This window comes from Nothobranchius furzeri, chromosome 15, assembly GCF_043380555.1.
Source record: "Nothobranchius furzeri strain GRZ-AD chromosome 15, NfurGRZ-RIMD1, whole genome shotgun sequence".
Taxonomy (NCBI): Eukaryota; Metazoa; Chordata; class Actinopteri; order Cyprinodontiformes; family Nothobranchiidae; genus Nothobranchius; species Nothobranchius furzeri.
This window is the reverse complement of record NC_091755.1, coordinates 51411720-51436484: the sequence shown is the minus strand read 5'-3', so window position 1 is coordinate 51436484 and position 24765 is coordinate 51411720. Positions and strand designations below refer to the sequence as shown.

The following is a 24765-nucleotide window of genomic DNA, read 5'->3' as shown; positions in this document are numbered from 1 at the left end:
CTTTATGTTTTCAAATCCCTCCATGGTCTTGCCCCCGTGTACCTATCTGACCTTCTTTCAATTTACACTCCGGGTCGCACACTCAGGTCCTCCAGCCTGTTGCTCCTCGAGGTCCCGAAAGGGTGTTACAAATCATGTGGACAAAGAGCTTTCTCTGTTGCCGGTCCTAAACTGTGGAACGAACTTCCAGTCACAGTTCGACTGGCAACCATCTTGGCAGATTTTAAGTCTAGACTAAAGACACACTATTTTACCCTTGCTTTTAACAATTAGCTGTTAGTTTGGCTTTTACTACTCTTATTATATCGTCCATTGTAAGGTTTCATTGGTTTTATTGGTACTTTTTTATGTCGGCTTGTCTTTTTTTTATTGTTGGCTGTATTTTATAGTACTGTTTTATGTTTTTTATCTCTATTATTGTGCAACTGTTCAACACTTTGGTCAGCCGTATGGCTGTGTTTTTAAAGTGCTACATAAATAAAGGTGGTATGGTATGGTATGGTATCTATTGCTTTAAATTAACAGATCGTCTTGTTATTTTGTAAAGACTTTGCCATCCAGCTGTGTAACACCTCTAATTGAGATCTATGTTGGCCAATATTATTTATAAAACTAATGACCCCTCTGTGGTCCCAGTGTGTGTGTGTGTGTGTGTGTGTGGGGGGGGGGGGGGATGAAGGAAGGTCAGCTGACTGCATTTGCCCTTGATGCACACACTGAGGTCTTTCCTCATGATACCAAACACCATACATAAATGAAGTGTTGCCATGGAGACCACCAGATGTCTACACAACACAACTGGACTAAAGGACATGCAGGTGTTTCTTCCTCTCATCTGTAATTTTAGAGTGTCTTGGGGAAAAGAAACCTTCGTATTTAATCCCAGCTTACCTAAAAGCATCGGTATAGATGTATTTTTCCTCATCCAAAGCCCAAAAACGAAGGTTTTAGAGACGTGCTTTTATTATTTGTTTTTATTTTTTTGAGTTTCCCATTCATTTGCACCTGGCTGAAGCTGTTTTATACCAAAACGTATACGTCACATCTGTTTTGGCTTCTCATTTGTCAGGACTTTTGTAAGACTCAGGTTTGTAATGGTTTCATTGATTGCTCAGTCTTCACATCCATCATCAAAGGGTCAGTGTTCTATCTCCATCTAATGACACTGTTTAAACACAAACCTCATCTTTAAAAGAACGTTGCACACACAAAGATGCAAAAAGCAAACAGCAACCTTTTAAAAGAAAAGCCACGGCCAGCATTATGAGCCTAACTTGTATTTCTAATCCACCTAATGAAATGCTAAATCTACTTGTGGTTTATTTTGCAACATTTAGATTTTATAGAAGGAGGAGCGACGGGGAAAACTATTAAAGAACGAGGAGCGACGAGGGGAAAACGATGAAGTGCATGTTTCTGCTGGTTGCTTGCACATTCAGTTGATGCTTTTGTTGTTCAAGATGTGCAAATCCCCGGGTGCTCCAGTAAATAACCCTCAGGTCCTTGTGGCTTTTACTAATGGGCAAATCAGTTCCTATTTGTACCAACTTTTCAACTTAGATCCTGGCCTCACAATGCTGAACAAATGATCCGACCAAATCTACCTACCTACCTACCTGGTTTAGCTCTCTGCTGCCATCTGGTGGATGATCATAATCATTACATCATCCTGTCAAACATGGCAGCCATGTGCCCCTAAAAAATACATGAAAAATTCAGCTGAAGTCATAATTTTTGGTACAAAGTTTTATTAATGAAGTAGATAAAGGTGCAGTTACATCATGGAGATTAATCTGGATTAACAGACTGATGTCAAACTTTTCCATCAGACTAAAAATAAACTAATAAATGTTGGCAAATTACTGATGAAGAATAGATTATGTGCAACAAAGTCAATGTTGTAATTAAGCTAGTCTTAATTAGAACTGTTAATGTCTAAAATGGGTAGTTATTAATTAAATGTTTCCAGACAACAAACCTCTTATAGATCACCTGAAATTTCACTTTAAACATTTTTTATGAAACATTTAAAATGAAATGTTTGGTTTATGGACTTAAAAAATTAGTTTTGGTGTGAAAATAAGGCAATGTGTGTTAAGGATGGTTCTTGATTGCCCTTTACATTATTATCTTTTCTTAAATTTCAAATATTATTGCATGTTCTCATCTAGTGCAGAGCCGATAGAGCATCATCATGAAAGATCAACACCATCGTGTCCAAGTGGGATGGTTTCACTTGTATTTGCTCCATCTCCAACAGTGCATGTTGTGTGATCCAAATACAAAAAGAAAAAACTCACAGCCCCTAACATTTACCTATGTACGCAGTATTTACTTGTTGCACATGATTTGTGCACAGTGGCTGTTAAAAGAAGCGAGCTTGAACAGCTTTTACATGACTGGATTCAAGCAAAGCCTCTTTGAAACATTAAAACCTGTTTGTGACATCACAATAAGGAAGATTAGCGTAAAAACCCCCCCACCCACCCACCCACACACACACACACACACACACACACACACACACACATTCACACACTGGTGGGGATGAGCTACAATGTAGCTACAGCTTCCCTGGGAGGTGAGACAGCCTAACACTGCTGTCACCGGTCTCTTCGACCACCAGCAGAAGGCGAGGCGGGTTAAGTGTCTTGCCCAAGGACACAACAGCAGCATTCTCTGACAGGAGCCGGGATTGAACCTACAAACTGCTCTACCTCCTGAGCCACCGGTTTTTAGCTCCCTCCAAAGCTTTTTGATGCCAAGTGAGAAAAGTTTTCTCAAAAACTTAATTTAAAATTCAAATAAAATACAGTTTTGAATTGGGTGAAGTTGAATTTTATTTTCTTAGTACCCCTTGTGTCACGATCCACCCCGGCCTCCCTGACTGTGTCTCTCCTGCCTTGATTACCCTTATGGTTTTCACCTGTCCCTCATTACTCTGCCCATGTGTTCCTGATTCCCTTGTGTATTTATACCTCCCTCCTTGTTGCTGTCTTCGTTGGATCATTGTCATTTTGTGCATGTTCGTTTGTCCTGTCTACAATTAAACCATTTTTATTTTTTCATCCGTTGCCTGCTCTTCTGCCTCCTGAAACCCACCACCACACATGGTCTGCCATCTCCACCCGCAGAACATGACAGAATGATACGACCAAACCTGGACCTGTGGTGAGCCTACCATTCTGTTTCTTGAGGATTATTTTTCTTTTTGTTCCCTTTCAGCGGAGGGGGATTTCGGCCTGGAGTTTTTTGGTTTTTCGGCGCATCCTACCTGTTCTCGGGGTGGTCGAGCCCTCTGGGAGATTCCGGCGTATCCTAGCTGTTTCGGGATGGTCGGGGTCATTCTCCTCTCCTGCTGTTTCGCTCCGTCCTGTTCGTCACGGAAGCTGCTGTTCCTGGAGTACTCTGATGGAGGTAAAACCCCCTACGCACGCCATCATTCTCCGGGGTGAGAGGGCTGGTCTTCCTGCTCCGTGGTCTACTTCCCTTCACCCGAGCCTGCCTGAGGATCCTGTCGAGTCACGGTATGCACCTGCTCAGAACCGTGGTCGAGTATCTGCTGCCGCTCCTGGTTCCCTCGCGTCGCTCCTGCGGTTTTCGTCCCACTTCCTGGTCCACGCCTGCAGGGTCTATGCTGGGTCCTATGCCTGCTGCTGCAGTTCCTGCTGGGTCCCACGCCTGCTGCTGCAGTTTGTCTTCGTGTTCCTGGTCAAGTCTTCGTGTTCCTGGTCAAGTCTTCGTGTTCCTGGTCAGGTCAAGTGTTCCTGGTCAAGTGTTCCTGGTCAAGTGTTCCTGGTCAAGTGTTCCTGGTCAAGTGTTCCAGTCAAGTGTTCCAGTCAAGTGTTCCAGTCAAGTGTTCCAGTCTGAGTTTCCTGGTCCCAAGTGTTCGAGTTTCCTGGTCCGTCCCAAGTCAAGTCTTCAAGTTCGAGTTTCCTGGTCCGAGCTCGAGAGACCCTTCGTGGGTTGGAATTGTGCCGCCTGGTCCGAGAGGCCCCTGCTCCGCGACCCTGGTCTGAGTTCGTGGAGACATTTGTAAGTTGGAGTTGTGCCGCCTGATCCCAGAGGCCCCTGCTCCACAGCCCCGGACTGAGTCCTTTGTTCCCTGGTCACGTCTTCTGTGTTCCCTGGTCATGTGTACCCGAGTCTAGACTTCGTTCGTTCCAGAGTCTCCTGTGCTGTGTGGCTTGAGGGCGTCTGGTATCCGCCCCTTAAGGTGGGGGTACTGTCATGATCCACCCCGGCCTCCCTGACTGTGTCTCTCCTGCCTTGATTACCCTTATGGTTTTCACCTGTCCCTCATTACTCTGCCCATGTGTTCCTGATTCCCTTGTGTATTTATACCTCCCTCCTTGTTGCTGTCTTCGTCGGATCATTGTCGTTTTGTGCATGTTCGTTTGTCCTGTCTACAATTAAACAATTTTTATTTTTTCATCCGTTGCCTGCTCTTCTGCCTCCTGAAACCCACCACCACACATGGTCTGCCATCTCCACCCGCAGAACATGACACCTTGTTTATTTTGTCTATTCATGACAAATCTACCGTACATTCATCACATCCACTAAAACATATGAATCAGATCATCAAAAAGACCCTTCACCAATGAAAAACTATTATTTTTTATCTTACGAAGAGTTACTGTATACTACTGACATTGAAAATCAAAAGACAACTTCAACTATTGTTTACAATATGTTTGCTAAATATGGCAAGACTGAATCAAAATGTTGTAACTCATTTATACTTTTCTGTTCCATTGTCTTTCCAGGGAAAATGAGCTCCGCAGTCATGCAGAAATCACAGAAATTCTGCAGTGATGCCTGGAAACAACAGAGGAGTTGTTGCTGTGAGACAAAGTGGCCATCAGCCCTTTAGTGCCAGGTGAAGTGGCCATGATGGACATTTTCTTCTCTATTTTCTCGCCTGGCTGCAGGAGAACCAGCCTGAGGGATCAAAAAGAAAAAGTTCATCTTCCAATGTCAACTCCAACAAAGACATAAAGAGTTTATCTCCAGGGTTCTGAAACGGTTCAGAGATCCAGCGAGGAATCGGTGAGGGGTTTGATGCTGTGCAGCGTGAAATGGTACCAGTTATTCAGGGTCCGGATTAGGAGTGTGCTATCTTAGGTACCTCCCAATTCGATTCAGTTTTGATTCAGGGTCCTTTGATTTGGTTATTAAATGATTATCATGGTTACTACTATTTTTGATGCATTTTCTGCCCTTTTAGATTTTTACTCACATCATAGCTTTTTGATACTGTCAAAATAACTCAGCAAACTTTAATTCAAGTTACCAAATACCTGTGACTCCACTATCCTATTCATCTCAAACTGAACACACACCCTACATATGTTTGCAAAAAATCTACGAGGTAAACGTGAATAATGAAAATGAAATAAAACACGTGCAGTCAGTTTCGCTTTTGTAAACAGAATCAGATGAGAGTCGGCAAACAGGAGCGATGCAGAGATGTAGATCTTCTGGTGTTTAGAGCTGAAGCTAAGCTAAAGGAAAGTCAACGACAGTGCAGAGAAGGCCCCCACTCCCACTTTATACAACCATCGTGTAATCTTTGGGAAAAAACCAAATGCACCCTGGTGCTGCCTCAGCTTTGCTGCAAAGTAACGCCGTGGTTTTATGAAACAGGCTGGAGTTCTGGGTAAGTTTTGGTAATCCTTCCTCGATTGTTGGCTAGTTAGAAAGAACTGCTGGCTTCTTCTCTTCATCTAACCTGCGATGGAAACGTGTGGTGCTGTCTTATGGTGGTAGAGTTGCTGCTGTATTTTATTTTAAATTTACACCACTTTCCTTTGATCACGCATGAATGAATTTCATGCACAGTGGCTAAAGCTAACAAACAAGCTTCCATCATTGTTGTTTTGTTTTATCCACTGGTTTTTCCAGACGGTACTGTAACTTTTATGTTGCTGTCATGCTTTGCAGCTGTTTTTCGTCATTTATTTATATTCATTTATGAACATTTACAAATCTATTTGTATTCGGTACGTGTCCCATGATGCATCAATGAAACGGTTAATCGGTACACCCCTGGTCCGGGTATGTTTTTGCTTCTAGAACTCACTTTTTTACTTGTTCTCAACTCAAGAACCCCAAAACTAACTAACCTTTTTAACATGTAGCTTTCGTTGTGTAATGCGTTACTTTCTTTTTGCAACATCACAGGTAACTTCTGTTTTGCAACATGTAACTTTCATTTTGTAACATGTAACTTTGCATTGTAACATGTAACTTTGGTTTCACAACATGTAACTTTCATTTTGTAACAAGTAACTTTCATTTTTGTGACATCTAACTTTGCATTGTAACACGTAACTTTTGTTTCACCACATGTAACTTTCATTTTGTAACATGTAACTTTGCATTGTAACATGTAACTTTGCATTGTAACATGTAACTTTGCATTGTAACATGTAACTTTGGTTTCACAACATGTAACTTTCATTTTTGTGACATCTAACTTTGCATTGTAACACGTAACTTTTGTTTCACCACATGTAACTTTCATTTTGTAACATGTAACTTTGCATTGCAACATGTAACTTTGCATTGTAACATGTAACTTTGCCTTGTAACATGTAACTTTGGTTTCACAATTTGTAACTTCATTTTGTAACATGTAACTTTCATTTTTGTGACATCTAACTTTGCATTGTAACACGTAACTTTTGTTTCACAACATGTAACTTTCATTTTGTAACATGTAACTTTGGTTTCACAACTTGTAACTTCATTTTGTAACATGTAACTTTCATTTTTGTGACATCTAACCTTGCATTGTAACACGTAACTTTTGTTTCACCACATGTAACTTTCATTTTGTAACATGTAACTTTGCATTGCAACATGTAACTTTGCATTGTAACATGTAACTTTGCCTTGTAACATGTAACTTTGGTTTCACAACTTGTAACTTCATTTTGTAACATGTAACTTTCATTTTTGTGACATCTAACTTTGCATTGTAACACGTAACTTTTGTTTCACAACATGTAACTTTCATTTTGTAACATGTAACTTTGCATTGTAACATGTAACTTTGCATTGTAACACGTAACTTTTGTTTCACAACATGTAACATTGTAACATGTAACTTTGCATTGTAACACGTAACTTTTGTTTCACAACATGTAACTTTGCATTGTAACATGAAACTTTGCATTGTAACACGTAACTTTTGTTTCACAACATGTAACTTTCATTTAGTAACAAAATGTTATAATGGCTGGGAAAAACAGACATCTAAAACCAATTCTGTCAAATACAGAAAATATTATTATTGGCAAAATTTCAGAGGTGTTGGCACAATGTTTGGCATTTATTTATTTTTCTATCTATCTATCTATCTATCTATCTATCTATCTATCTATCTATCTATCTATCTATCTATCAATCTATCAATCTATCTATCTATCTATCTATCTATCTATCTATCTATCTATCTATCTATCTATCTATCTATCTATCTATCTATCTATCTATCTATCTATCTATCTATCTATGTATTTATTTATTATTTCAATGTCATTGCTTAACATCTAACACACAGGCGTGCAACTGAAGCTTAATGCACTGGTACAGCATGCACATTTATGTCATATGGTAGTCATGGGGGGGTGTATGGGGATGGGGGCTGGAGCACCAGGGGCCAGAAGGAGGAGGCCGCCTATTGAGGACCACTGAATAGATAGTTAAATTGTGTCAACATTATTTTCCTGCTGCAATAAAAATGAAGAAACACCGCTCATCTGGGTTGAGGTGCTGGATAAAAGACTGAATGAAGAGGAAGAAAATCCGCACATCAATCTGCGATAATATAATATTTATTCTTCTCAAGCTTTCGGTCAAAAGACCTTCATCAGGAATTGTCTTTTGACCGAAAGCTTAAATATTATATTATCGCAGATCTAAGTGTGTGGATTTTGTTCCTCTTCTTTCCTGCTGCGATACAAACTGGAATCCTTCTTGACAGCTTTCCCAAACTGCATTACTAAGAAAAAACTCTCTTCACAGCTCACATCTACAAGATGCAACTGGAGTGCGTTAACAAACTATTCATATTTTAGACCTACTTGGCCTCCTGTTTCCCCTTCAGCAAGCCAGATCCCTCCACACTCAAAACAACGCCCGACAGAGGTCTGTTAAACGGGTTGATGAAAGTCACATGAGCTGTTTTCTCTTTCTTCACTTGGATGTTGTCACCGCCTTCAACCTGCAAAGAAATGACAGCATGAATCCCTCAAGATGGCAATATTGAATGGTTGCTTAACTTTCTTTGCATTTGCTCCTTATTTAAGTCCTTAGTCTGTAGATGTATTATTAAAAGCATCTGATGATATGGATAGTCTAGCTTTGTTTGTATTTTATCCTTGCAGCTAATATGGCAACCCTTCATTATACAGCATAATTGGCGTGTTTCAACTACCGGAACTTCAGGGTAAATTTACCGAAACTGCCCAGCATGTGATTTTACCACTGCATCGGACTGGCCGAACGGCCGTTTTCACGAACTTTCAGACTACTTGATCAGGGGTTGGTGCTCGGAATGGCTCAGTGGAGTTGCTGAGCGGAACTTTTGGTTAACTCGCCGTGATTGGTTGTAACTCAACAGGAAATGACATCAACAGACTAGGGTTGTCACGATACTAAAATTTCAAACTCGATTCGATACTTGAAAAAAAACTCGATACTCGATTTCGATACTATTTAAAAACACCCATTTATCGAACAAGTTTATTCAAAAAATAACATTCCTCAATTTATATTACAAAAATTAAATTTTAAGAATTAAGTGTATTAAGTGCTTAAACCTTTCAAGTATCAGCATTTTTAAAAAGGTGCATACAAAAACTGGCGAAAGTTAACACTTTAAATCATGAATTGTCTCACTATATATACACTATTTGCAGAGTGATGTTTTGCTGCTTAAACTCTGTTTAAGGTGCATTTTTGTCATAAGATGTAATGCCATATGTTTTGTTCTGTACTTTTGAACAACTCTGTTGGTCAATAAAGGGAGAAAACGAATTTCTCCACAGTAGGACAAAGGTACATCTACCGTTAATCTTAATAAAAACAGACTGGCGCACGGCAGTGACGTCATTAAAAGCGCCGGTTAGATTAGCCGCAGCTAGTCTGTTTACGCCTAGAAATCCCAGACCAGACCCGCTCCAAACGAGCAGGGGAATCACGTTAATGATTCCTAACAAAACCTTTCGACATTGAGATGTTTTGGTGCAGATAATGTCTTATTTCGAGGCTGCACCAAGGGTGCCCGTCCGCACCCGTTATATGGATATACACTGATGGCGATTCGCCGATGGATCTAAATACCCCGGGGAATCCAAGTAGCACCAATGTTGTCAGCGTGAGTAAACAAACGTACTGTATGCTAGAAATTAAGTCCGGGTTGCAATAAACGGGAGTTTCCTTTAAGCACATAAGCATGAATATACAACTACGTGTCGGACTTGGTATGTTAATTAAGTTGGGCTGTGAAGCGCCCCCCAAATTCGCTATTTATGTTTTTGTTTATTTATTTGGCAGACAAAACTTGGATCGGAGACAGCTCGCGTGGGAAATTGTAATGTAGCCATGCGGCGTCTTCTTCTGTTTGTCTGGGAGGCGGAGGCTGCTTTACGGCATCTGGCTGTCGTGCGTGTCGGTGTACTTGAAGAAGGCTGTGTATAATAGTCCATAATATCGATACCACAGGGATGGAATATGTAATTTAGATACCACTTTTAGTATCGATTTATATCTAGGTATCGATTTTTTTGACAACACTACAACAGACCTCATCCAAATCAACCGGCATTAGTAAAATTAGAAAAGTTGCTTGTGAAGCAGAATGGAAGGAAAAGAAGAAAAACCAAAGATCACGCTGCTTTAAAATTCTTTTTACTAAACTCCCAACACCGGAAAACATGGTGGAATTCCCCAACAATTTCCCCCTCCCAGATTTTACCCTGGAGTTCTGACAATAGAAACACACCTATCCCACTGTCCTAATGGGTGTGACCCGGCGAGGAAAGTTGACCATTGAGCAGGATTGATGGTTTATCCTTTGGGTCCATGTGGCAGGGGTGAGGAGTGAGCACCACCTCACCCCTGCCACGTGGATCTCAAGGGATAAACCATCAGTCGTGCTCAATGGTCAACTTTCCTGGCGGGGTCACCCCTGAAGACAGTGGGGGGTTAAACTACAAACTCAAACATGATGCTAAACATCCTATTGACCAAATATATAATGGTCATATTATTATCACAATTCCATAATATCTGGCAACCCACAGACCACATGACATTTATGTAGTGGTGCAGGTGAAAAGGAAGGAAGGCTCCCACTGAGGACAAAGCATGACCAATAAATCAAAACCAGGTGAAAATGTGAAAAAAACTGAGGACTACTTCCAGAGGGAGGAGAGATGCAAGGTGGGCGTGAGTAAGGGAAAGAAAAAAGTAAAAACAGAGGGAAGCGTAATAAATTACAAGCTATAACACGTCAACTGACAAAGAAAAAGTGTGCAAAACTCCTGCCAAGGAGCATTGGCTAAAGAAAAAAAAAACAATAGAAAAAGGTGACCTAGTGATGAAACTAATGCTGGAATGTCCACCTCCATTCACCTCCAAACATATTTTTACATAGTTTATCGATTCTGTTGTCTGATAAAGCTTAAACAGACAACAACAATTTATTTAATAAGCTTTTGAGGTGTGTGTGTGTGTGTGTGTGTGTGTGTGTGTGTGTGTGTGTGTGTGTGTGTGTGTGTGTGTGTGTGTGTGTGTGTGTGTGTGTGTGTGTGTGTGTGTGTGTGTGTGTGTGTGTGCGTGTGTTTGAACGCTTAAAGCTATTTTTTTAAAGTGGGTTTCAGTGAATCTGGTAGAAAATTTACCAGCTTCACCCTGGACAGCACTCTGAAACCCTCTGCTGACCAGAAACTGCACTTAACTCATTCACTGCCATTGACGACTAAAGTCGTCATTTGCATTTTTTTTACTGTGTGGGTGTCGGACGAGCCCCCGCACTGTGAGAAAAAACATCTCAGCTCTAAAGCCGATCTTCATCCACAAACGTCACACGTCACGTGATCAGAAAGCAGAACATCCATGTGTTAGGAGATCGTTTTTGGGCCGCTGCTGTAAAAAAAAGTGAGGCGCGAACCAGAAAAGCTTCTGCCGACCACAATTCAACAACGGATTATGAAAGAACGGATAACACTCGAAACGCGCAGATTCTTCCTGATGTAAGAGGTGAGTCTCCGCTTTGTTTTGGTTGTTTTGGCATCGACATCATCCTAGTGCGCAATGTTCTGTGACTCTTAAAAAACGGTAAAAATGGCGAGAAACGCTGGCAGCGAATGACTTTGTTGGATGGGTAAGTCCCTAGGGGGAGCTCTCTACCTGCTTTACTGCTGTTAGCTGTTTCCTCTACTGATAGCTAATATAAAGGCTAGCAGTTAGCTTATTCAGTTGCTTCCCTGATCATCACAAGGAAAAAAAGTTGGCTTTTTTTGTTGGCATCATGGCAGAGCCAGGAAGTAAAAGTAGGAGAGTAATGTCTTTGGAGTCAAAAACGCAAACAAACAAACAAAACACCCTAGTGATAACTACAAAATCTTTGCGACTAACCAAGTCAAGATTTTTATCAAACCCAGATGATATGAGACAATGAATGGAAGTTAGACTCATCCAACATGATGAAAAGGAAGAAAGATGCTGCCTTAGAGCTACAGCAAAACACAAGAAATGAACACTACTGGGATGCATTTCCCCTCCACTGACACCACATAAGAAAGTGAAGATGCAAATCTATTTAACCCGCCACCACCACCACCCCCCGTCAAAATCTCAAGGTGCCGAAATCTTTTTGTGCTCAGAGGAACAATCAATCTGACCACATTTTCAATTCCAAAGGCAAAGTTTTGTCAGGTGACTGTAACTGTGATGAAGCCTAGTTTGATGAGTTTCATTTAGGTCACCAAACTGTCTTCCAGAGGAGTCAGAGAGAGGAAGTTGACATCAGTGCTCCTTTGATGTGATTTCTGTCTTTGCACTTGATTACACTACAATAACTCGATCTCGTCACATGCAGCTGACAACCACCGAGCAGATCAAAGAGAGAACAATAAAGAAGAGACGAAAAGAAAGAAAGAAAAATAAATGTAATTAATTCATGAGAAGAGGACGGAAGCTGAGCATTACCTGTACGGTTATCTGAGGTGTACTCATGTTGAATTCATGTGCATCCAGGACTCTCTCATTGGTCCTCATGTCCTGCAACACCACCCCTACGTTCACAAGGCTGTCCAGTTTCAGGATGGACTCGTACTCAGAGTACAGAATGGTGTGGTGGAGCGTCAACACTGTGGAGATCGCAGCAAGTCAAACGCGCGCGGTCAAATCTGAGTAGAAGGATCAACTCTTACAAACTGGATCACCTTGTTGTGGCCGTACGGACACCTCCTTCTGAGTGCTCCAGAAGCTTTGGTGCGGATTTCTGTTGTAGGCTTTCAGCTGAGCGTTGATGTGCTCCAGCAGGGCCCGCTGCCTGCTAGAGTGGTTTGTGATTGTCACACACAGGTTAATGTTCTCCCCCAGTAAAGGTGACCCCTCTACCACTACGGACACCTCCAAATGGGATGGCAAGTCTCCTAGAAAAAAACCACTGCATTGTTCATAGATTTCACACTGAGATCCTTCCTGGAACCTGAAGACACTGGTGCTGTTTGAGCAAACAAGTCTTGAAGGGAAGTGCATTTCAGTTTCTGAAACTAGGTGTTAGTGTTAACGCTGGTGAGGGTTCTCCAACGTCCATGCCATGGTAATCCCATCAGGCTTAAAGGAGTCCTTCACTAGCTATTTAAAATCAGTTGTTGTGGTCTTGAGTTGGAAAAGGGTAGAATGCCTTCTGCGGGCCAGGGATGAGGTCCTGCCTCAAGTCGAAGAGTTTAAGTACCTCGGGATCTTGTTCACGAGTGAGGGAAAGCTGGAGCGTGAGATCGATGGGCGGATTGGTGCTGCATCTGCAGTGCTGTGGACATTATCGGTCTGTAGTGATGTAGAGAGAGCTGAGCCGAAAGGCAAAACTTTTGATTAACAGGTCGATCTACATTCCAACCATCACTTATGGTCACGAGCTTTAGGGTAGTGACCAAAAGAAGGAGATCACTGATACAAGCGGCTGAAGTGTTTCTACGCAGGGTGTTCGAACCTCAAAAACATAAAGGCTACTGAACTTCTTTATATTCTTGGAGACATTTCACTTTTAAACAAAAGGAGCTCGAAATTGAGCTAGGAACAGAAAAGTCTCCTCTGAAAACTGCCATATGTCTTCAAGAACACATTCTGAACCTATGAGAATGAACATTAATGAATGAAAATTCATCGAATGAAGCCACAGACCATCCGGTTGTCTGTCTTGTCGAACCACTGCACTGCTGCATTTTCCTGGGTCCTCCATTACGTACTCACGCACTTATCAACAGAACACCACTGGTGTGAGAGGTTCTCCGCTCAATAATATCAGAAAAGGAGAAACAGCCGGCTGCTACCGCTTCAACTTTAGGACAAACTACCAGAGTCCCAAAAGGAAAACCACTTTTTGAAGTCACGGACAACAAAAGATGTAGAAAACGGTGACTGGTGTTTAGCGCCATCTCATTTTCTCCGGCAATGCATGTTTTCGATAGCTTTTCAATGAAAGGAGCTCGAAATTGAGCTAGGAACAGAAAAGACTCCTCTGAAGACTGCCAAATGTCTTCAAGAAGACATTCTTAACCTACAAGCATAAACCTTGACTGTATTTTGAGGTGATATTGGGATCTGAACTTTGATAGATTTGGAAGGTTTTATACCCTAATAAAAAAAAGGTTAATCTACCATAACCTATTCAACATGGTGATTTTACCAACATTTGACTAAAGCAGTAAAGAGCGATTCTAGATTCTTACCTGCAGCATCTTGAGCAGGAAAGAGGGAGTACGATGAGCGTGTGTGGGCTGTAAATAAATGCAAAAGTTTTAAAAAGCCATTTTTATTTTACTGCAGATTTAGGTTCACTTGCAAACATTTTGTAGTTTTCATGAGCTGAAAGCCAATTTGAAGCTGGTTTTGTAAAAATGGCACAAGTATATATATTTTATACATTTTTGAACACAAAAGTAGGATGAAAATGGACGTCTACATAATTACCAGATGCAGTAGACAACACAGAACTGGTAACATGTAAGCCTGGAGGTAACAAGACAAAGAGAGTGGACAAAAATTCACTTCAGAGGTTCAAACTCAATATTTTTGGGTGAAAGGAATAAAAAAGTTTAGTTACCATATTGGGACTTGTAAAATGATCGTCTGTCACCCAGAAATTGCCTGTGCTGAGGTGTTCTGTGTTGATATGCCCCTTAAAACAAACATAATACATGAAAATGCTAATCTGGTTTTTCTCATCATCACAGATGCCCCCCCCCCCCCCCCCCCCCCCGTACTTTTAATGCTCTTATAGGTCATCGTCAGATCCTGCGGTCTGTCCCAGCCGATGCTTTTCGTGCAGATCAGCTGTCCCACACACTGGCTGCTCAACGTTTCCCCCACCACTTGTCCGTTACGTAAAATCACACGATGCACATCAGCATCGACAGCAGCGTAGAGGAATCGGGTGTCAAACGGCACATTAATGCAGCGCTGAATGGCAGCTACTGGACAAGGGCCACAGCAGAACACCCCTAAGAGAAGGAGGTGTTCATGTTTTTACTGAGTCGATCACAATATTTTGTCACAGAGGCTCAAATGTGACATTGAGGTCAAGTGAAAAGCACTAAGCTGGTTTAATTCACATTTATCTGATAGATTAGTCATGGGGTTCCTCAAGGTTGAGTATTTAGTACAATATTTTGCATGTGCGTCAACTAAGTCAAACTGTTAGGCAGCACAGGAAAAATTACTCAGACATACTGTATCATCCAGTCAGAAAATCAGACAGAATAACATAAACACCTGGACAACTTTAACTTTCAGGTTTTAAATTCCAAAAAGACAAGAGTTGTAGTTTTTGGACCTGGCTCTCTTAGGAACAGACTGTGTCATCATTCACTTCGTCTGGATTGTGTTAACTTGACCTGATATGAACCGGACTTTTGACTAATTCAAAGCAGAAGCCCAGACCTCCACTCTTCTCCTGGGGTGTTGGATCCACCACCTGCCAGCCATCGAACTCTGCACTGAGGTCGAATCTCCTCATCCAGCACTCCACCCACACATGGAAGTTCCTGTTGGTACAAGAACTTACCCTTCACGATAGCACGGGCCGATAACAAGGTGTAAACAAATCTAAATAAAGGTCACAGTATGATGAGTCACAGGTCTTTAGTTTCCATAAGAACCGTGCCCTACCAGATGCTGTCCTTCGTCAGGCTGAGCTTCTCACCGCTGGACGTGTAATACTCATCGACTGTTGTGTTGCCGTCAGTGTCGTGAGCTGCGTTGAAAACAGTCACCACCCTGGAGGGAATCCCCAGAGCTCTCAGAACTGGGTTGGAGGGAAATAAAAATGTTTTCAGGGTTTGATTTTATTTAACAAAAACAAACATGTTTTTTTTCTTCAATTTTGAACAGATTGTTGCAAAAAGCATAACAGTTCAGTAAAAATATATGTTTTTTGTTAATTTTGCAATTTCAATGAAACGTTGTTAGTGATATTTAGCTGATGTTTGTCTTTTTTTTATTAGCCCTGTATTTAAATTATGACCCAGCTATACTGCAGGTCTTCAGCTCTGCTGAGAAGGTGATTGGCTGCTCTCTCTCCCCTGGAAGTAAACATTTAGAGCTGCATTTAATCTGAATCAGTGCCTCAGTTCATTGGACCCATAGAAATGTTCCCATCAGTTGTTGGACAGTATCTTCTCCCTAAACCTTACTAATGTCCTAAGCATGCATGTTTGTGGTCGGTTTAACTTCCATTCACACTTTAGAATATTCTGCACATCTGCTTTGCATATTTGCATTTGTTTCCTTCTAAGTGGAAAACCTAAATCTGATTCAGAATCAGAAGGGTCTCTCACTGAAGCCCTCTGCACGACTGAGTATTGTAAAGAGACGATGGCTAGGTGCATTGCAGAAACAATACATAAAATGTATTTATTTGACAGTTTGGACTGTAGTGTATTAAAAATAGTGTTTCATGATGGTAAACTGCTGGTAGTAATTTTAAACATTTGTTTAAGCACCTGTGCAGAGGACCGATGCAAAGACCCAACACTGTCCATAGCGCACAGGCTTGCAGCCGGACGACAGCCACTGGCGAAGGATATCGGCACTGCTGCACCAGTCTGTCGGTTTCACTCCGTCTCTGTAGTCGTCCTCCCACCTCCCAAGCACAACTCCAAGATCATCGTTGCTGTTCACCTCAAAGGGGAGAAAGAGATTTTTCAACTGTTACTGTTGCAGCAAAGCTGCAGATGAATCTTTTTGCTTGTGGCTGAGGCAGCACATGTGCATCAAACGTCCTCTTACCATAGCACAGACCACCCTGGAGAGGTAGACAGGGTCCGCTCTTAAAATGTAATCTTTCTGGCTGTTTTCTAAATGCTGGTTGCTGACTTGCAGAAGCTTCAGACATGCCTCCAGAACTCCAGGTTCGTACTGAACGAATCCAAACACAGATAAAGCTGCAGAAAACGTGTGTTTACAAGTGGAAATGTGCCCTTGAATGGTATTTTAGTGTTAATCGTGTACCTGACCAAATAACCAGAGCCGCTCGTGAACATTTGTAGGAGTGCCCATGTAGACCAGTCCATAGTCGCTCTTGATGTACTCCTGTAAGTGAACATCCAGTGGCATGAACACCGGATCGTCTGAAACAATGAGAGCAGTTACAATCATGTCCTCTAGCAGTATTAAATTAAACTGTTAAACTCATACGGTAAGGTGGAGAAACGAGGGCTCGTTCCCGGGTGAGAGTTATGAGCGATAACTAGTCAGCCAATAGGATATCCCCGTGGCCAATAGCCAGGGCGCATGATCAATCGGGATACGGTGACAGCACGCTCACCCTGTCACATCTTCCCCCGTTTTTCCACAACCACGTCCCCGTGCTCCCGCGCAGGGTGCCACAAGTTTCAAATCCATGGACCTACTTCACAGTACTACATGGATCCTGCCAACAACGCCAAATGTGGCAAGGTGGAGAAACGAGGACCCGGATGGGATTCGATTCCCAAACTCGCGGGTGAGCCAAAGGGATGTGCATATGTCCAAGTAGCCAGGGTGCATCATCAGTCGGGATACAGCGACAGGACGCTCATCCTGTCACACGTAAAAATCCGGAAGATATTTTGAAGTGAACCACTGCAGCCGGTGCCCAAAATTCCAACTCGGCATTCCAAAAATGCAAACATTTCCATTAGCAAACTGTGCAAGAAGTGCAAATAGAATCAAGATCAAAGAAAATTCTCCAGATTTCTGCTTTATCGTTGAGCAGCTCCGATGGTTATGTGAGCTTTTATGTTTTATTTGAAAGATACAAGTTTTGAGATATGACTGAAGCTCGGGTGTTTTCTTTTCCCTTAAAGCTACAATAGCAAATCTGGAAAACAAGTTCACTTAAAACACATTTTCCATGCCTCTTAGCAATGTTCTAACATAACTATAAATATATTGTGGAAATTAATAAAGCGGTTCTCTCGCATTTTCTAAAACCCTCAGCCAATAACGCGATTCGGAATGACAGCCACAGACCATCCGGTTGTCGGTCTCGTCTAACCATCGCACTTCTGCGTTTTCCTGGGCGTTCCACTCATCACACACTCATGCATTTAGCAACAGAACACCACTGGTGTGAGAGGATCTCCACTCAATAATGTCAGAGAAGAAGAAACAGCCGGCTGCTGCCACTTCAAATTTAGGACCAACTACAAGAATCCCAAAAAGAAAATCACTTTTTGAAGTCACGAACAACAAAAGACGTAGAAAATGGTGGCTGGTGTTTAGTACTCTCTCACTTCCTCTGGCAATGTGGGTTTCCAATTCTGGCGAACGCAGAACAGGGAAGATACCCAGTTTGTCTGCAGATTAGCCATTGCAACTTTAAAGATGCAGAACTTACATTGTGACAGAATTGCTACCAGTAAAAGTACTTAAAACTTATTACATCTGCATTGTAGGAGTTGGTAAATTGAGTGTTTTAAGAGCTTAATACATTATCTCTACTTATGACCAATAAGCTGTGATACTCTATATAAATATATAATATCAACCTGATTGGTCTTTGTATGTTTAATCAGAAGATTCTAGGATTCGTTGTTTATTCAGGGATTGTAAACACGTCGTCTTGATTCAGGAAACAGTCAGGTTTATAAAAGTAAGAATTTATTTTCCAAACAATTCAAACATGACAAGTTAACTAATATTTACTGTGATGGATGAATCTAGATGGAGGAGATGCGGTATGTGGTGCCTATGTGTGAATATGATGTTATCAGAACTTTCGTATCTAGGAAAGCTGAGTTCTGGGTGTAAAGGAAAATAATTTGGTTTGCGTTAAGCTATGAAGTTGATTATCATCAAAAAGCATCAGATGCTATCTGTGTGTCTACTTCATCCTTCTCGGAGACACTCTTCGTGGATCCGAAGGTCAGAGAGGTCGGATGGCCTCTGGGCACCCAGATCCAGTAGATTGACCACAGCACCGACTTCTCCAGTCCAGAGATGTCTCGGGTCACGACAGATGGATGGAACCGCACATCTGGGACTCTTAAGGAGTCGGAACAAAATCAGCTTTGTTCTGCAGGAACCGTTTGCTGTGTCAGCTTTGCAACAACCTTGGCGGCATGTCAAATGGGCAATTCCCATCTGTACCTGGTCGGCCCTGCCCGGATAGCTCCAGTCGGCCCCAGCCTGGCCCGGTTAATTCCCCACATCCTTGCTTAGGTATGCAAGGAATGCAGTCAGAGACATTTTCAGCTTCTAGGTAATCAGCATGATAATGAATGATAATGAATTGAGCATGCCTTAAGCTTGGTTTATGCTTGACGCGTCCGCGAGGTTCGCACGGCTCCGCCCGGCAAAATTGCGTCATTTTAACAACCAAGCCCCTCCACCGCGCCTCCGCACGGCCCAAACTTTCCGCACAGCGCACCTAGGACATTTTCTAACATCGCGGACGGTCGGACGCGGAAAAACATGGCGGACTGACAAGAACTAGTATGGCAGAGGTTCGTAAATACAGACATTTGTATGATTCAGCTCTCAGAGATCACCGTGATCAACATGTTAATAATTCTTGGAGAGAAATAGCTCGCACTGTCGGAAAAGAGGAAGACGCTGTTAAAAATGCTGGAATGCCATGTTGTAAACAACAGTCATTTCTACTTCTACTATGGTGTAGTGTTGGATGCGTGCCGTAGAGCTCCATGCTGCCCCCTACAGTTTGGGAGAATATTGGCTCACCGCAGAGACAAGCCGCATGAACCATAAACGCTGCAAGTTGTGAAGCTCGTTCCAGCCGCAAGCCGCATCACCAAGCGGAAAGTAAATGCGTCAAGCATAAACCAAGCTTTAAGCCCATGTGGGCTGATTCTACCCACCAATCAGAGGCTTGCTCTAATGGAAGGTGTGAATTTGCTCAGTCAGCAGTAGGTGTGTTGGCCCTGGTCAGCCTGAAGCAGACAACCTCAGAAAGAGGGCTGAAAAACAGTCTCGTTGCACCCTGAAAAGAGGCAGGCCACCAAGATATGTAAGCAAGCTATGCTATCCGGGCCGGGCCGACCAGGTATAGATGGGAATGGCCCAACAGGTTGCTTCTGGTTAAAGAGGCTTCACTACGGACGACCGTTTCCGTAGCTTCCTATACAACTCTGTAGAGCTGGACCACTCCGACTGCTGAATCACCAGAGTGATTCTGTTTTTATGTTCTCATATTAATTTCTTAACAAATCAGAGTGTGCCATATTAAGGGATATTACCAAGAATCTCAGAAACACACGCCTTCTTTCAGATACACAGGTTCTGATTTGTGGGTAAGAAAATATCTGTGTCACGCGTTTGACTTAACTTTACTTTGTCCTTGCGTGAGTGTGGATGATGATGGCCTTGACATATCAAACGTCACTGATCCATATATAAATCAGTGTAACACGTCATTTCACAGAGTAGTCAAAACATTTCATTTAGTGTTCATATAACATTTGCTCATCAACCAAATTATTCTTTAGTGATTAATTAACCTATAATGTTCACATTATATTTAAGAGTTCATTCTTTGATTAAGCAACTAATCCGAGCTGAGAGTGTTCACTTTATTCTGAGGCATGAGGAGTCCTGTAGAACGATAAGGGAAACTTGAGGCCTTGAGGAGGGAACGTGATTGTTGACAGTACGTTATCATGTGTTCAGAGCTGCAGAGAGGCTCTGAACCAGCTGATGGGATGCAGGATCCGGCAGATGAAAGGAAACACATGCAGACTTGTGTCTCCATGTCGACCAGATATTGAAGGGTCAAACTGTACTTAAAAACTGACCATTACAGCATGCTTAATCTCTTTTGATCAAAATTCCCTTTTTTTTTTTACCTGATTTCACCTGAAATAATTTTTGTTAAAACATGTTTAAAAACTGAGTTATCTGGTTTTGAAACTGATCTCTTGACTCTTGATTATCACACAGACCCACCTTTTAGCCAAGGGTTGCAGAGCAGCACAAAAGTTCCCACCATATAAGTTGTTCTGCGATGCGCGTTCTCTGTGTGGACCAGGAGCTGATACAGACCCACCGAGGACAGAACAGGGGAACAGATGTGGACGGAGGCCGAGTGACTGTGCCTGTCTCCAGGGTAAATCACAGCTGACCAGTCCAGCTGGGGATGCGGCCCCTCAAAAAAGCTAACTGGGAACCTACATGACAGACTCCCTGTCGAAAGAAGAACATTGATGAGACCTTCTATGTACCATTCTACATTTATATATATTTATTTTGATATAAGCAGTGAACCGGATCAGTCTGCGATCTGTACCTAATCGAACCTCCAGAACCAGCCTCTCATGGTAGGGGTCCCACACCCGGCCCTTGAACAGCAAAGTGACTTTGAACGGTTGTCCTCGTCGCACCACCAGGTGGTTTTTGCTTAACCCCTGGGTCTCATGGGAAACGTGGTTTTCACTGGTCTCAAAGTTCACCAGCCCCACTTCAAAGGGGCCTTTAACTGAAACATAAAAAGACAGAGCACGTAAAAACAAAACATCCATCATTTTTAGGGCTTCGAATGGAGCCCTCAAAATGCTTTTTGGAGGTTTGTTTGCATCACTTTTCATCTGAAATGGTATTTACTGTTCAACAACATTCTTTAAGTTATGGGGCAGCAGTAGCTCAGGAGGTAGAGCGGTTGTCCAGTAATCACGGCTCTGACCAGAGAATGCGGCTGTTCTGTCCTCGGGCAAGACGCTTAAACCACCTTGCCTGCCGGTGGTGGTCGGGGGGACCAGTGGCCCCGGAGCAGCTGTGGCTACATCGTAGCTCATCTCCACAAGCGTGTGAATGGAGGTGGTCTCTGAGACACGTTTCCCAGAAGCCCACCTGTCTGCTCAGATTCACAAATTGTGGTCTTTCTGTCCGATTCCTTATGCTGCTGAATGAGCGCCTCTGAGGACGGCCGCTCTCTCTGGGGGACACCAGATTTGAGCTTTTGATTCCGTTTTTATGATTCAGTTGCACACGTTTGGCACCTCGCACCATCTGGTAGCTTATTTCGTTTTATTTGTGCCATTTCAAATGTTTTTATCATTCGTCGCATGATTTTATTTTTTATAGTGCTGTTAACTGTTCTCCTATTTTACTGTTTTTAGTAGGAATTTTTATGTCCGATTATTTATGCTTTGTTCTTGTGTATTTTGCCTGTTCTTATTGTGTTTCTTGTTCAAGCATTTGGCTTTTTTATGTACAGCACTTTGGTTAGCTGCCATGCTATTTTGAAATGGTGCTTTATAAATAAATATGGTATGGTGTGTAACCTTGGTCAGGCTGTTCTGCAGAGACAAGTTTCTATACTTCAGGACGCTGGGGCACTGACAATAACGTTGATTCTGATTCTGTCACACCCGGTTTAATGGACGAATCCCACATAACTGTTTATTCCTTCTCAGCATTCCATCAGCCCCTTTACCCACAGTCCATAAAGCTTTCTGGCTAGAAAAGAAACCAGTCTGCTTCCTGTCTCTTTTCATGCATCTCTAGTTGACTGAAAACAATAACGGAAAAATGTTCTGCACATCTTCAATAAATCACCTCATGCCATGGACGTAACTTTCACTTTAGAAGTGTGTGTGGGTGTGTGTGTGTGTGGGTGTGTGTGTGTGTGTGTGTGTGTGTGGGGGGGGGGTCTTTACAGTATGCTCTAATGGGAAACAGGCTTCAACACAAACGGTTGTTTTCCGCTTGGTCCTAGAGCTCAACCTGTATCAATTTAATATAGCATAATAATGTTTTTGGATGGTAAAAAGTGCAAGGGTCAAAACTTGACTTTGGAAAAAGTGGGGGGGGACATGCCCCCCCCCCCCCAAAAAAAAAACTACGTCCATGCCTCATGCACACAAAGTTTTGTTGGCCACAGTTACTGGCTTTGTGTACACTAAAGAAAAAAACCACTAAGTTGGCATATAACACAACATTTGGACTTGATTCCACTGTTCTGTTAAGTTTAAAGTTTTTTATGTTTTAGGTGATTTTGGCTGCTTCTATCTCAATTTCAACACCTTTCAAAACCACGTTTGTACGCAATTTTCACGATAATCTGTTTATTCTCTATCTGTTTAAATACACACCGCTTATTAAAATAAGTTATGCATGGCTAATTTGATTATTAAATGAAAGACCTAAGTTGAAGCATGTTTTCAAGGTTCAAAAATGTGTTGCGTTTGTTTTCACCTGTCACGCCTTCCCTGCGTAAAGGTCAAAGCAATTATTTTTAGTGATAAAGAAGTCATATTTAAAGCCTTTTTTATTCCCATCTACGTCTGAATGATCAAACCTGATGATCTCACCGCCAACAGGGTTTTGAAAAATGACATTTAAAGTGTAGCTGGTTTACTCACAAACATTTGTGCCGTATGTCGTCTGCTGCATGTTGTCCACGATCTGATAACAGGACTCACAGGTGACTGAAGGAATGAGAAGCATGCTCCACCCTCCCTGTGATAAACCCTTCCCTTGTATTGTTTCTTATCTATTTTCTTTAATTTATTTAAAAAAAACAGCATTTTTCAGGACATAAAGCACTAGTTCCTCTATTTTAAAGAACAACTTCTGAATTTTTAGTTAATAAATCTAATTAAGAAAAAGAAAATATGTATTTTTCTGAAAGGTGTAGAACACTCGTTTAATCAACACATCTGCAGTGGTTTCTAGAAGGAATGAATGCCTTGTAAGTCGTACTCAAGGGGCAAAAAAACACCAGTGCACTATTTCAAGAAACTAGAAGTGAACCACATCACTGCTGAGCTTTAGAGTCTAATTGTACATCTTGTCTTGGATTGGATAACAGCAACGCAACTACCACTGACTTCCAACATGGATGTTTTATCTCCACCATAACACAACCCTGAAGGAGTTCCGCCATGTGGTGGAGTTGCTAATGATAACGGTTAGCTGCTACAAGTCGAGATGTTCTTTGCTGCTTCCTGGACGCTAAACCAACAGCCTTCTCCTCACAAGTCAAGACGGATGAGTCCATGAACGTTGCGACGGTATGAGGAAGATCTGTCAGGCTTTTCAAATCCCAGAGTTTCAACGTCTATCTTCGATCAGAAGCTAATGCAGGAGATAGGCGTAGGAGGTTATTTTGACGTTCAGCTTGCAAGAAGAACTCAGAGTGCCCCATTATAATCAGAAGTAATAAATAAATAAAAATGTCTGTGTTCTACACCTTTAAAGGTGCATTATGTAAGGATGAAGAATGCGTTTTCCAAAGAACTTTATAACTGATGTTCCGTGAATTTCATGGCTGTTGCCAACTACAGACCAGCAACAGAAGATTTTAGATGATGATAAATACATTTTACTGCAAGAGTTCCCTACTGAAAAAAAAACAGCATCCAATTAACAATAATTTTGCCGAAGCAAAATTGATGGTCTAGGAATATACTACTGGATCCTCGCAGTCCCAGCCAGTATTGTGGCTGGCCAATCACAGCATGTTTATTTAGAAAAACAATGTATTATTGAAAGTTTTTTGTTTGATGTAGTTCTTCCACGATGTAATGGAGGACTGCCCCATTGACTGACATCCGTAGCGGTCAAATCATAGCGCTCTCTTGGCTTGGTGGTCCAATCCCTGCACTCTATTAGCCAGATAGGCAGGATGGTACTGTGACTTTACGAAACCAAGATGGCCACGGCTTCGTAGCGGCCCAATTATTGGTTTGTTTTATTGGTTTGGTAGGCCAATCACAGCACTCTGTTGGTAGGCAGGATGTAACTGATTCAAAGGTGGGATGGCTTGTTTAAAACAGCTTTGGCATCAATTTTGACCTATTTTGACTTGGGCTTTCCTTGGAGTCAAGAACAGATGGAAAAAGGATGTATTTGCATCTTCTTTGACAAAGTAAGGCAGACTCCATCATTGACATCTGTAGCGGTATGTCACATTGTTGGTTATCCACAGTTTGAAAGACAAACATACCCCCCCCCCACCCCCCCCCCAAAATAAATTGTTGCTATTCAAGTTCTTACACAATAATGACCATATCTGGTGCGAGTGTG

The 24765-nt window shown here is 42.0% G+C and overlaps 1 protein-coding gene across 1 annotated transcript; it reads right to left on the bottom strand.

Moving 5' to 3' along the window:
- Window positions 1-4500: 4500 nt before the first annotated feature.
- LOC107390987 (protein-glutamine gamma-glutamyltransferase 5) lies at window positions 4501-23180 on the bottom strand. Its single transcript, XM_054746172.2, has 16 exons — window positions 23100-23180; window positions 21026-21214; window positions 20686-20922; window positions 16753-16871; window positions 16531-16659; window positions 16245-16422; window positions 15412-15547; window positions 15184-15287; window positions 14508-14744; window positions 14348-14422; window positions 14215-14253; window positions 13974-14021; window positions 12462-12674; window positions 12226-12386; window positions 8094-8233; window positions 4501-4944 (listed from the first exon to the last, which is right to left on the bottom strand). Exons 1-16 carry the CDS (start codon window positions 23128-23130, stop codon window positions 4788-4790), a joined length of 2193 nt encoding a protein of 730 aa, XP_054602147.2. The 5' UTR covers window positions 23131-23180; the 3' UTR covers window positions 4501-4787.
- Between the last annotated feature and the right edge of the window lie 1585 nt (window positions 23181-24765).

What these genes read in the sequence shown, in the direction of transcription:
- LOC107390987 (XM_054746172.2), bottom strand. Translation starts at nt 23,130, where the DNA reads ATGCAGCAGACGACATACGGCACAAATGTTT. An exon ending in TGCATCGGTCCTCTGCACAG is followed by an intron (nt 15,548 to 16,244) that starts GTGCTTAAACAA and finishes CCTCCAACCCAG; the next exon opens with TTCTGAGAGCTCTGGGGATT. An exon ending in TCCTGCTCAAGATGCTGCAG is followed by an intron (nt 12,675 to 13,973) that starts GTAAGAATCTAG and finishes GTTTTTTTCTAG; the next exon opens with GAGACTTGCCATCCCATTTG.